The 14,932-nt window shown below is 38.1% G+C and overlaps 1 protein-coding gene across 1 annotated transcript in view; it reads left to right on the forward strand.

Annotated features, from left to right (window-relative positions):
- The window catches only part of LNX2 (ligand of numb-protein X 2), a 44,810-nt gene that overhangs the window by 20,868 nt on the left and 9,010 nt on the right, over positions 1 to 14,932 (forward strand). The window contains exons 5-7 of the mRNA XM_082675832.1: positions 1,136 to 1,273; positions 4,691 to 4,868; positions 9,540 to 9,771. Coding sequence (XP_082531958.1) covers positions 1,136 to 1,273; positions 4,691 to 4,868; positions 9,540 to 9,771 — 548 coding nt within the window. The remainder of the gene's footprint in view (positions 1 to 1,135; positions 1,274 to 4,690; positions 4,869 to 9,539; positions 9,772 to 14,932) is intronic.

Here is a 14,932-nt window from a genome sequence, read left to right on the forward strand (position 1 = left end):
GAAGTGTGAGAATTTTCAACATCAGGATTCTACTCTGTATTTACCCCTTAGATCAAGTACCCAGACTCTGTGCTTTGGGAATCTGGCCACGTATTGATTTTCTGTCAGTTATTTTGAGAAACTTGTTTGAAATTTAGTTGAATAAAATGCTTGAATAAGCAAATGTTTTTTAGGTGGACATAAAAATTAACACTTATTCTCCAGTTTAAAAACTAAAAATAATACAGTGATATATGTCAATTTATCTCAATAATACTTGGGGAAAGAACTGAAAATAGTGATTTCTTAACATTACTGACTGTAATCATGGGGGAGGTCCCCACTTTCTACCACAATTCCTTGAAAGCAGGCCATCATAATTTCCCATAGGAGTAATAATGCAATTGGGAATTGTGGTCATGACCAAGAGTCACCTTCAAATAAATCAGGCCTGTACTTTAAAAGCAAAGATAAAATAACATTTAAAAATAGATGTACATCTACGTTTAAAATATATACGGATATAGATAATGGGCCTCTAAAATGATAGTCACAAACCTCTAATACGATAATTAACACAGGTGTGTGTGCAATATTTATATAAATACAATCTTATACAGGATCTCTAGAATCATTCTTTCCAGGATTATTTAAGCTGATGTCCTATTTTTGACTCAAACTTCTAGCAAACAGAAACAAAGCTGTGCATAGTTTCACTGATTATTACTTCCAAAATAGCCACCATGGAATATATTTGTAAAGTCGCAGTGGATTTTAATCAGGTTTCGAATCAGTTCTTCCTCTTTTATTCTTTTCTTTGCTCTCTCCCTCACAACGCCAAGGCCAACCTTGAAGGGGCAGAGAAGTATCAGAAGAAAGTTACCCTTCAGGAAATCACGGGGAAAGAACAAGGGCAGTTTGCTTTGCCTGGGTTGTGTGGAAGCGGGCTTGGGGAGAGTCTGTCCAAGAGCCGTGCACATGCGTCTCAGCTGCAGACGTCTTAAAACATGAGCTCACGAGAAGAGCTCCCTTCTCCGACCACCGGGTGCCTGCAGTCCCCCCCAGGCAAGGCACTGGCTCGGTGAGGAGTGCCTGTGCTTTGTGAAATGAGAAGCATCGTTAATGACTGGCAGTCGTGTCTGTGTGTTTTCTCCAGGCTAGTGGCGAGAGGGTGAATTTAACAATTGCTAGACCAGGGAAACCCCAGCCTGGAAACGCTGTCCGAGAAGCAGGAACTCAGAGCAGCCAGCACCACGCACAGCCGCTGCCTTACAACAGACCCAGCTCACATAAGGTAAGGTGCCTTGTTTGTGGTTCTTAATTCATCCACCCTCAAAGGATGATCATTACAAGCTGGGAGGATTTATGAGGGCTGTTAACTCTGTTGGAGAAAGTGCACTAGGTGTTTGGGATGCGCAGTGTGTTTTGCTGCCCTGGAGAGTGACTGCATTGTCTCAGTCCCTCAACCAGTAGAGTTTCTTGGTGGGGAAGGACCCTCTGCCAGGTGATTGATGAGAAATGTTTGACTGTCCAGAAAAATCTTCGGTTTGTTTAGTTCTGCTTGAAAGTGGGGTTTATCTCGGCTTACTCATTTAAATGTGACAGTTGGTTATGTAACTGAAAAAGCATAGTGAAGACAATGATTGACAGCCTGTACTTAGCAACTGGATAGCTTGCCTACAACAGAATTAGATATGTGCATATTAAACATATAACTCATAAACTTCGATAGCTACATGTATAGCATATTTTTTGTTATATGAATAGTATAGGAAGACTACCCTAAATATTTTAAAATTCCTGTATGTTGAGGATTTTCCCTGCTTCTTCAGTATTTTACCGGTTTTATAATATATACCAAGGTCATTTACCTGTGCTGAGAATCTTGATACTGTCTCACTTTAGTTGCAGAAATTTAAAAAGGGTGGTAGTTCATTCTTCTTTTTTTTTTGGTAGTTCATTCTTGATATTGTTTCCTTCCTTTGAGCTCACTTTCTGGTAGGCTGGGGTTTCTTTGGTTTTTTTGTTTCCTTTTTTTTCGGCTGAGCATGTGGGATCAAACCCGTGCCCCCTGCAGTGGAAGCACGGAGTCTTAACCACTGGACCACCATGGATGTCCCAGGCTGGGGTTTTTATAATGATGTTTACTCAACTGTGTGAAAATACAAGCTAAATATGAGCTTCCAAAGTCCTTCTCTTTAAGTAAAATTATAAGTTACTAAACAAAAACATCTGTTGGTCTGCTTAAAACCACAGGAAGTTCCCTGTGTGCTAAAATGACTTCTTAATGTAAGTACAGTATTTGAGAGAATACTTACCTTTGGAATGTCACAGGTACCCTAAGAAAGCATCCCTTAAAGGCACAAGTACTTTTCGCCCATCAGGTTTATCTGGTTTTCAGAGCTCAAGTAGAGACTTGTCACTGGTCTTTGGTTTAGTTAATATTTTTAAGAAAATGTAACCACAGACTTGTTCTCATTTCTGAACTGAAACTGAAAGTATGAAGGAAACCTATAATATTGCCTTCATGATGATGACTATGAAAAAGGAGTTATTGTTTTGGAGTTTTGAATAGTTTCATATGGCTTGTCCTTTATGCATTACATATATATTCCTAAAATTACAATATAAGGCAAAAATTGATTATTGACCCTTTTATGTCACTGAATTTTACAGTAATTTGAACATGAGTGTCTATGACATGATTTTTAAGACAATTTTTAAAACTGTACTTAGTCATCCCAACGTTCATATAGAGAACTCTGCTTATTTGTTTGGGGAACATATTCTTCTCTCAACTCTGCTGCTCTTATTGTCTTTAACTTTCTGTGACAACGTTTTAAATAGTAATGCTGAATTTATTCTTATTCTGTGTACTCTGCAACTCTTATTGGTTAGAACAGCCACATGAAATGTACTTTTAAGTGTTAGCTATTTGCTACTAATATACTGCATTTGTTATATAAAATCCTGATTTAGAAAAATAAGGGTCTCCTAGGGAAAATAAACAGATTCACCAGAAAACGTGTTCAGATGATTATAATCATCATTAAAAATTACAGTATACATTAGCCTGCTACTAGGCCTCTGAGGTAGCTGCTTAGATAAACATTTGTATGATTTAGAACTTTCCTTGAAGTATTCTGAGTATAATCTTTGAAGTCTGGTTTGGTTCCTGAGGAAAAAATAATGTGTATATATATATCTGAGCCATCTAGAGGAATAAAACAACCACCTTTAATTGATTAAATACCTGCAAGCCAAAACTGCTTATACATATACTCAACACTGAGTCTCCGTGCGTTGTCCTCATAATAAAGTGGGTTCTGCCCCGTTTATACCAAGACAGATTTCATACCTTGAAACAGGAGACTGCCTTAGGACATTTCCACGCTTTCTACTAGGTCATAACATTCTCTAGAAACACCAGGCTGTTACTGCAGGTGGTTGCCTTAATAACATTTCAAGAGTACATGGATTCCAGGACCGGAGAAAGGGAGATGGGCCTGCAGTTCCAAGGCCTGAGTCACAGATTGTCAGCACTTTAAAATAATGTCACTAAGGAATGTTATAATTCTGTAAAGGTAACTCATATTTCTATGGTTGATATTGTTAATAATGTTATTATCTACATTTTCTCAGAGCTGATAAATGTTGGAAACCTTTTGAGACATTAGCTTCCACTGTTACACTTAACAGGACAGTAATCATGTGGTGTGGGGACATATAAACAATATGTATACATATTATGTGCACATATGCAAAGCGTATGTTTATATATTTGCATCTGCTCAAATCCCTATGCAGGAACTTACAGTTGTATTTTTTGGGGCAAGTTACATGACCTCTCTAAGTTGTTTCCTCATCCACAAAATGGGGTCAATGATAGTACTTACTTTTCAGGACCACTCTGAAGATTAATGAAATGACGCATGTAAAGCTGTGAGCTTTTTGCACATAGTTAAGCCTTCGATAAATGTTATTTTAATATTCGTATTGCATATGTACACCTTGATTTTGTTGAATTCTAATTCAGAAAAGTGGTATTTTAGATTCTCCTTTTCTTCCAGGAGTATCTCAGTAATAGGTAACAGTAACAAATGTCAGTAAAAATAGCTTTTCCCTGAGAATATAGTTTGTTGGGGATTTCCCTGTGATTAACTTCAAAAATTCAATTATTTCATATCCTTTTATCTTTTCACAAATTTTGAAGGTAGATTTGCACCTGCTTCACGATTGAGTGCTCTGATAACCCTTGTTAGTCAGAATCAGAAGAGAGCTCTGTAGCTTTTTTCTGGCAGTTAGTAAAATCCACACTTTTATACTATGTCAACTTTTCTCTCAAAGAATATAGGAGAAAAGTGGAAGTAAAATTAATTGGCTTCTTCAGAATCTTAAAATTGAAATGCATTATTTACTTTTATATTTGGGCTGAAGGTAATTATACAAATGATATGCTTATTTTACTTTGACTTCCCCTATGTCAACAGTCCTGAGTTTTTATAGTCCTGTGAAAATACAGTAGTCCAAAGTTTGCCATTGTGATCCACAGGGCTCATGGGCCTCTGAAGAACTGTGTATTGCTTTCAGTTCTATAGTGATTTTTTTTTTAATGACTTTAAAATTGCCACGTTATGTCTTTACTTTAGCTGTCATTACTTCAACTATATATATTATTCATTATCCAATAAATTTTTCCTCTCATGTTCAGGATCTTGCCCAGTGTGTTACATGCCAAGAAAAACACATTACTATAAAGAAGGAACCACACGAGTCCCTTGGAATGACAGTAGCCGGGGGCCGAGGAAGTAAAAGTGGCGAACTGCCCATCTTTGTGACCAGTGTGCCACCTCATGGCTGCCTTGCACGTGATGGCAGAATCAAGAGAGGTAAGCTAGGATCTTGTACAGTTTCACCACATCTCCCAAAGTCAACTCACATTTTTAAAAATAATGTCTACAAAGTTTCCTATTAAACATGGCTTTTTAAAATCCTTTAAAATGTCCTGTACATAACGGAAGCATAAAGCCTCTCTATATAAGGTTAGAAAAATGCCTAACATAAAGGGAGATTGCTGAAGCTTAATAATCTTTCTAACAGTTACTCTGACTGTTGGATTATTTTATGTTGGAAAAGACCCTCTAAGAGATTTATGCTTCCAGCATTATGGTAGACCAGATACTTTGAAGGATCATCTCACTGAAACACACTTGTTGCTTATTAAAAAGCTGTCTGGGTGGGAGGAGGATCACAGAAGAGGTGGAGCAGAGACAAACTTAATAAAAAGGAGTGGTTTTTAGGGATTAATTCATTCACAATTTCACAACCCCCATTGATTGATACTATATAATTTGTGTGGGTGGGGGTGGTAGTGGTAACAGTAGCATTCTCCATACACTTGGTTCATATGGAAAAGTGAGTCTTGAAAGCTATTTCTCCAAAAATGAAGTCATACACAAAAATTAACTGATCCAAGACCTAAATGTAAGAGCTAAAACTTTTAGAAGAAAATCAAGTGTAAACCCTCATGGCCTTGGCTTATGCAACAGATTAATCAATGGTTATCATAGATATGACACCAAAAACACAAGCAATAAAGACATAGAAACAGATTAATCAATGGTTATCATAGATATGACACCAAAAACACAAGCAATAAAGACATAGAAACAATCAATGAAACTAAAAGCTGGTTCTTTGAAAAGATGAACAAAATTGATAAACCTTTAGCCAGACTCAAGAAAAAAAGGGAGAGGGTCTAAATCAATAAAATTAGAAATGAAAAAAGGAGAAGCCACAACCAACACAACAGAAATATAAAGGACCGTAGAGACTACTACAAGCAACTCTGTGGCAATAAGGGACAACCTAGAAGAAATGGACAAATTCTTAGGAAAGGTGCAATCTCCCAAGACTAAACCAGGAAGATATAAAAAAATGAACAGACCAATTACAAGTACTGAAATTGTATCTGTCATTAAAAAACTCCCAATAAACAAAAGTCCAGGACCAGATGGCTTCATAGGAGCATTCTATCAAACATTTAGACAAGAGTTAACACCTATCCTTCCAAAACTATTACCAAAAATTGCATTCTGTGAAGCCACCATCACCCTGATACCAAAATCAGACAAAGATACCACAAAAAAGGAAAATTACAGGCCAATATCACTGATGAACATAGACTCAAAAATCCTCAACGAAATACTAGCAAACTGAATCCAACAGTACATTAAAAGGATCATACACCATGATCAAGTGGGATTTATCCCAGAGGTGGAAGGATTTTTCAGTGTCCACAAATCAATCTGTGTGATACACCACATTAACAAATTGAAGGATAAAAATCATATGATCATCTCAATAGATGCAGAAAAAGCTTTTGACAGAATTCAACATCCATTTATGATAAAAACTCTCCAGAAAGTGGGCACGGAGGGAACCTACCTCAACATCATAAAGGCCATATATGACAAACCCACAGCTAACATCATACTCAATGGTGAAAAGCTGAAAGCATTTCCTCTAAGATCAGGAACAAGACAAGGATGTCCACTCTCGCCACTTTTACTCAACATAGTTTTGAAAGCCCTAGCCACAGCAATCAAGAGGAGAAAAGGAAATAAAAGGAATCCAAATTGGAAAAGAAGTGAAACTGTCATTGTTTGCAGACGACATGACACTATACACAGAAAATCCTAAACGTGCTACCAGAAAACTACTACAGCTCACCAATGAATTCGATAAAGTAGCAGCATACAAAATTAATACACAGAAATCTGTTGCATTTCTATACACTAACAGTGAAAGACCAAAAAGAGGAATTAAGGAAACAATCCCAATTACCACTCCATCAAAAAGAATAAAAATACCCAAGAATAAACCTACCTAAGGAGGCAAAAGACCTGCACTCTGAAAAATAAGACACTGATGAAAGAAATCAAGGATGAGACAGATGGAAAGATATACCATGTCCTTGGATCAGAAGAATCAATACTGTCAAAGTGACTGTACTACCCAAGGCAATCAACAGATTCAGTGCAATTCCTATCAGATTACCAATGGCATTTTTCACAGAACAGTAAATTTTAAAATTTGTATGAAAACACAAAATGCCCCGAATAGCTAAAGCAATCTTGAGAAAGAAAAATGGAGCTGGAGGAAACAGGCTCCCTGACCTCAAACTATACTATAATGCTACAGTAATCACAACAGTGTGGTACTGGCACAAAAACAGAAATATAGATCAACGGAACAGGATAGCCCAGAAATAAATACACGCACTTATGGTCTGTTAATCTACAGATGGCCAAAAGGCATGTGAAAAGATGCTCAACGTCACTAATTACTAGATATCACCTCACACCAGTCAGAATGCCCATCATCAAAAAGTCTACAAATAATAAATGCTGGAGAGGGTGTGGAGAAAAAGGAACCCTCCCTACAGTGTTGTTGGGAATGTAAATTGGTACAACTACTATGGATAACAGTATGGAGATTCCTTTAAAAAATAAAAATGGAGCTACCATATCCTGCAATCCCATTCCTGGGCATGTATTTGGAGAACATCATAATTCGAAAAGATATGTGCACCCCGATATTCATATCAGCACTATTTATAATAGCCAACACATGGAAGCAACCTAAGTGTCCATCAACAGATGAATGGATAAAGATGATGTGGTACATATTACAATGGAATATTACTCAGCCATTAAAAAGACAAAATAGTGCCAGTTGCAGCAACATGGATGGACCTAGAGATCATCATACTAAGTGAAGTCATACAGAGAAAGGCAAATATCATATGACATCAACTTATATAGGGAATCTAAAAAAAATACAAGTCAACTTATTTACAAAACAGACTCACAGACTTTGAAAACAAACTTATAGTTACTGAAGGGGAAACATGGTGGGGAGGGATAAATTAGGAGTTTGGGATTACAGAACCCTTATAGCTCAATAATAAAAGACAAATAACCCAATTTAAAAATGGGCAACTGATCTGAATAGACATTTCTCCCAAGAAAATACACAGATGGACAATAATCACTTGAAAAGATACTCAGTGACATTAGTTATTGGGAAATGCAAATTCATCGCTAGGATGAATATAGAAAAAAAAGACAATAACATTTGGCAAGGATGTAAAGAAATCGAGACTCTCATATATTTGCCAGAGAGAATGTAAAACAGTACAACTGTGTTGTAAAACAGTTTAGCAGTTCTTCAGAAAGTTAAACAGTTGTCACATGACCCAGCAATTCCATTCCTAGTGAAATGAAAGCATGTTCACACAAAAACTTGTACGTGAAGGTTTATAGCAGTATTTTCCATAATAGCCAAAAAGTAAAAACATCCCAAATGTCCATTTACTGGTGAATGGATGAAGAGACTGTGATTTATCCATACAATGGAATATTATTTGGCCATAAAAAGGAATGAAATATTGACACATTGTACAATATAAATGAATCTTGGAAACATGCTAAGTAAAAGAAGCCAGTCAGAAAAGACCACATGATTCCATTTATATGAAATATCCAGAAAAGGCAAATCTATAGAGATGGAAAGTAGATTAGCAGTTGTTTAGGACTCAGGGAAGGGAACTGATTACTAATGGGTACAGGGTTTTGGGGGTGGTGATAAAAATTTTCTAAGAATGACATGATGGTTGTACAACTCTGTGACTATAAAACCATAAAATTACAGACTTTGGTATATGAATTATATCTTTAGAAGGCTTTTTAAAAGTTATTTGTTCTGTTGTGGAATTTGAGGTAATTTTATTTCCTTCTTGTTATTTTATGTTTTCGAAGTTTTCTACAAAGAGAATGTTTTGCTTTAATAATCTGAAAAATGATGAATTGGGGGAGGATTTTCCGTGGGCTTTCTTAGTACAAACATTTGTGCTTCCTATAAAACTAATCCTTTTCCTTCCTAACCTTTTATATGAGCCTCATTGCTCTTTTTTATTATATTACTTGGCAGAGCAACAAAGTTTTCTTCTTCAAGCAGGACATGTTCAAATCACAAGTTTCATTTCTTTGTGTAGGCCCAAGGGTATCTTCTCTACATACTGAGATGATTGCACTGAGTGAACTATGTAGGGCTGTCTAGATGTATAAAACCGTATCAATATAAAGTAGAATATATTAAAAATTCCCTTCTAAGAGCAAAAGATCAAATCACTTTCTAATTGGAAGGAAGGGTAAGAAGAGAAATGAAGGTGCCCAGGGCCCGTCCACAGCTATACCAGGGCTGATGATGTGGACCCCAACTGCATTCCAGAGCCTCGAGCCAAACCTTTTCCTACATATTATTACATTGTTTAAAATTTTTGAATTGTTTAAAATTTTTGAATTGTTTTGGAGTGTTGTCCATGAATTGGATTTTTCCTCAGTATTCTAAGAATTATAAAGAGAAAAATGGTCTTTTCCCTTATTATGTCATCTGAGATTTTGGAACTAACCTTTGTTAATTAGTTTACAGATAACAGGATTTACAGGGAAGTACTCACTTGGTGGCTCATTTTTCTTGCTCCCTTATTTGAACAGGTGACATCTTGTTGAATATCAATGGCATCGATTTGACCAGTTTAAGTCACAGTGAGGCTGTGGCTATGCTGAAGGCCAGCGCCACGTCACCCACGGTGGCCCTGAAAGCACTGGAGGTGCAGGTTGTGGAGGAGGCCACCCATGGCCCAGATGAGCAGCCCAGCACTGTCAGCGAGAATGAGTATGATGCCAGCTGGTCCCCGTCATGGGTCATGTGGCTTGGGCTGCCCAGGTACTGCAGCTTTTCTGTTGTTTTATGGAAAATTGCAATTGCAGTCTTCATCGGGGTAGCACAGCAAATTAAGAACGAAGCTGAAAAGACTTACCTCTGTTTACAAAAATAAATAAAGCTATTCTGTTCATTCCTACAAAAGGCTCCCCAGTGGGCCAGCTATGAGATTGGGTGGTCAGTCTCTTGCTTAGAACAGCTTTACCAACATTCACTCTGATACATGCTTCGACTTATGTGCATTTTTTCACCGGAAAAAAATAGGTCAAAGTGTGGGGCCTTTCCCTATCCCAGAAGTCTTTCTAAAAGCCCTACTCTTCTTACAAAGGAGTGTAAAACTGAGCTTTTATTGGACATAAGAGTCTTTAGGCCACACCCTTGCTGTTCAAGCGTTACTGCTTTTGACCCCCTTTAGGAGGAGGTCACAGCTCATGACCGGCTCACCAGACAGGACATTCTGTAGTTGGTCGGTGTCTGGTCGTGAGACATTTTGGAACCTCCAGGTGGTAGTTGTGTAATTTGGTACTGAGGTAGAGAGGATGTGAATTACCATCTTCACTTGTTTCCAACTCAGTTTAGATTCTTATTGTACAGAAGAATCCTGAAACTGAAATACGATGAAACGTTTTGACTTTTAAACTGGTATGAAAATGACTGATTCTTTAAGCAATAAGAATATGCCCGTTTCTGAGCCATCTAGCTTCATGTGGAATAAATTTATAATAACTAGCATTTATACAGTGCTATATGGTTTATAAAGTACTTTCACATGAAGAATAACACAAAAAGCAAGGATACTATTGGATTTCATTTATTAATTTAACTTGCTGACTTGTCCTCTCAGTTAAAAGAAGAAGAAAAAAAAAGTAAGAGGGCATAAAACTGTAATAGAATAACTGTTTCAGGGAACTCTAGGGCCCCTGTGGAGAGATTTTTCATGACAGAGATGATTAACTGCTTCATATGTTTAAAAACTGATTTTTTTCCCCATTAAAAAGTCAACATAGATTTAAATGGTTCCTATTCAACTCCTGCAGACATGCCATCTAAGTTGTGAGGTGTCAGCTGTCAGAAGGAACCTAACTGATCTTATTAAACACTCAGCCCAGAACTTTGTGTGTGAAGTTGTACCCTCATGCTGAGCAGTTCTACCCAAGTGCCCAACTCCGCTGCTGCACAGGCCGAGACCAACGGCGTCCTGGAGAAACCCCCATGCTTCTTGTAGCTTTCCTTATTTGTTATTCCAGGCTAGTTTTGGGGTCAGTATCTCTTCCTTTGTTCAGAGCAGTTTCTGATGTGCCAGGAAGAATAACAAAGATTTTAGATGAGAAGTGCACAGGATAGTACAAGGCAATCTACAGAGTCGATGCAATCCCTATCAAATTACCAAGGGCATTCTTCACAGAACTAAAAAAATTAAAAAGTTGTATGGAAACACAAAAGACCCCAAATAGCCAAAGCAATCCTGAGAAGGAAAAATGGATAAGTGATCAAGATGGCGAAGTAGTAGGACGTGAAGCTCACCACCTCCCACAAATACATCTACATGTGGAACAGTTCTCACAGAGTATCTACTGAATGCTGGCAGAAGACCTCAGACTGCTGAAAGGGCAAGAAAATCTTCACATAACCAGGCAGGACAAAAGAAAGAGAAAAAGAAAGTGAGACAGGAATCAGGACAGGACCTGTGCCCCTGGGAGGGAGCTGTGAAAGAGGAAAGGTTCCTGCATCCTGGGAGGCCCCCTCACCAGCGGGAAGATTAGCCAGGACAGAAGGGGAGCTTCAGAACCTCAGAGGAGAACGCAGCAGCTGGTTTTATGGCAGCCAGAGCAGTGGGAAGACTGCACAGATGGTCAGTGCCACCACCCTGCACTCCCCAGCCTGAGACACATGTCTGCCCGTACAGGTGGATGCTGGAACTTGGCCTTTGGAGATCAGACCTGGGGAGAGGACTGGGGTTGGCTGTGCAGAAACAGCCGTGGGGGGTGGGGGGCTGACATCTACTGTGACTGCACCTGAGGGTATACATGGAGGAAGCCTGGGCCACCTCAGAGGCCAGGCACCGTTGTTTGGGGGATGCACAAGGGGAGGGGCAGGACCTTGCACTGTAGCCTTTTCCCCTGTGTGTGCGCTCAGAGGTCAGGACACTGCCTGCACAGGCTCCAGGAGCAGTAGCAAGCCGCCTCCTGCCCAGACGCCAGGAGCAGTCACAAGCCACTGCCACGTCCCTCCTGGACTACAGGAGTGGTTGTGAGCTACCTCCGCTCCCACTGTGTGCTCCAGGGGTGAGGCTGAGCTGCCACCACCACCCAGAATCCCAGGACCAGGCATCAGCACACTCCCTATCAAGGGGATAATGATCAGCACATGCTGAGGAAATAGGCGACACGCATCCATACTAAAAACCACCCTCGCACCAAGTATATTAAACCCACACACGCTACACAGCAACGCCCCTAAATATAAATAGCGCTCCAAGGCCACGGAGTAAGAGATATATGACTAAATATAAAAAATACAATATAAGAAATGTAAGTAACATGAAGAAGCAGAGGAACCACTCCCAATTAAATGACCAAGAGAATTCCCCAGAAAGAACAATGAAACAGACCTCTTCAGTATTTTCATTATCTCCTTGTTGAAATGGGTGTCTATTAGACTGAAGGAATGAAGAAAGGCTGTGGACAGAAATGAAGAGTACTGTAAAAATGAGCCAGAAACTATAAAGAGGAACCAAGAAAAATAAGAAAACTCATTTGCAGAGATGAAAGCTGAGCTAAAGGCAATGAACAACAGAATGAATAAGGCAGAAAAACGAATAAGTGACCTGGAAGGTAGAATAATGAAAATCACCCAATCAGGACAGCAGACAGAAAACCAAACGAAAAATAATGAAAGCAATATAAGAGACGTATGGGATAAAGTGGGCCAATCTACTTATAATAGGAATTCCAGAAGGGGAAGAAACAGAAAAGGGGACCGAAATGTATTTGAAAAAATTGTGGCTGAAAACTTCCCAAACCTAAAGAAGGAAACAGATATCCAGGTACAGGATAAACAAGATAAACCCAAACAGACCTATACCAAGACATATTATAATAAAAATGGCACAAGTTAAAGAGAAGATTCTAAAGGCAGCAAGAGAAAAAGAGTTAATAATAAAGGAAGCCCCCATAAGGCTATCAGCTGATTTCTCTACAGAAACATTGCAGGCCAAAACGGAGTAGCAAGATTTCAAAGTCCTGAAAGGGAAAAATATGCAACCTAGGATACTCTACCCAGCAAGATTATCATTTAGAATAGGAGAGATAAAGAATTTCTCAGACAAGCAAAAACTAAAAGAATACAGCAATACTAAACCTATCCTAAAGGAAATATTGAAAGGTCTTCTCCAAATGAAAAAGAAGAATCTATAGAAAAGAAAGTCACAAGTGGAAAGTAAATCACTTAAATAAGCCAGTACACAGATTAAAAAAAAAAATTCTGTGAAAGTGATGATAAACACAATGAACAGCAAAAGGATGAACATGAAGATGTAAAAGAGGACACCAGAATCATAAAACGGGGGGGAGGAGAGTAAGAAAATGTAACCTTTTTTTCCTAGAATGTGTTTGGCAGTCATAATATAGGCTCAATCTAAGGCAAATAGATACAGGAAGGGGGTAACATACTTGAAAAACAGGGTTAACCACAAATCTAAAGTATACAATAGATTCACAAAAACCAAAGAGAACATAAGTATAATACAAAAGAAAATCATTAAACCACTAAAGAAAAAGGGACAAAGAAGAAGTATAAAACCAATGAGAAAACAAGGTTTAAAATGGCAGTAAATACGTATCTATCAATAATTACCTTAAATATCAATGATTAAATGCTCCAATCAAAAGACACAGAGTAGCAGATTGGATTAAAAAAAAAAAGAGCCCACAATATGCTGCCTACAGGAGACCCACTTTAGGGCAAAGGACACATACATTGAAAGTGGGGGAATGGAAAAAGATATTTCACGCAAATGGAAATGGCAAGAAAGCGGGGGTTGTAATACTCAGACAGACTAGACTTTAAAACAAAGGCCGTAAAGAAAGATAAAGAAGGACACTATATAATGATAAAAGGATCAGTACAAGAAGAGGATTTGACACTAATCAACATATATGTATGTACCTATTGTAGGAGCACCCAAATACATAAATACTAACAAACAAAGGGAGAAATGGACAGGAATACAATAACAGTAGGAGACTTTAACACCCCACTCACATCAGTGGACAGATCTTCTAGACAGAAAATCAGTAAAGCAATAAAGATCCTAACTGATAGAACAGAACAGTTAGACTTCATTTATATATTCAGGACATTACAACCAAAAAACCCCAGAATACACAATTCTTTTCAAGTACACATGGAACATTCTCTAGGACTGACCACATACTAGGGCAAAATACAAGCCTCATCAAATTTAAGAGTACAGAAATTATCTGAAGCATCTTTTCTGACCACAACGGCATGAGACTAGGGATTGACCACAGAAAAAGAAATGAGGGGGAAACGGTTACATGGAGACTAAACAATATGCTACTAAAAACCAGTGGGTCAACAAGGAGATCAAAGAGGAAATTAAAAAATACCTTGAGATAAATTACAATGAAAACAACCATACAATATCTACGGGATGCAGCAAAAGCGGTTCTCAGAGAGAAGTTCATAGCAATACAGGCCTTCATCTCAAACAACCTAATAAAAGAATAAGAAGGACAAACAAAACCTAAAATCAGCAGGAGGAGGAAATAATAAAGATCGGAGGGGAAATCAATAAAATAGAGATTAGAAGAACAATAGAAAAATAATCAGTAAAACTAAGAGCTGGTTCTTTGAAAGGATCTGGCCAGGCTCACCAAGAAGAAAAGAGAAAGAACCCAAATATCCAAAATAAGAAATGAAGAAGGAGACATAACAATAGTGCAGAAATACAAAAACCATAAGGGAATACTATGAACAATTATATGCCAACAAATTCAACAACCTAGAAGAAATGGACAAGTTTCTAGAAACAAACAGCCCACCAAAACTGAATCAAGAAGAAATAGGTAATCTGAACAGAGCAGTCACTAGAAGTGAAATAGAATCTGCAGTTTTAAAGTTCACTACAAACAAAAAGTCC

This window comes from Grampus griseus (assembly GCF_964374135.1).
Source record: "Grampus griseus genome assembly, chromosome: 18".
Lineage (NCBI taxonomy): Eukaryota > Metazoa > Chordata > Mammalia > Artiodactyla > Delphinidae > Grampus > Grampus griseus.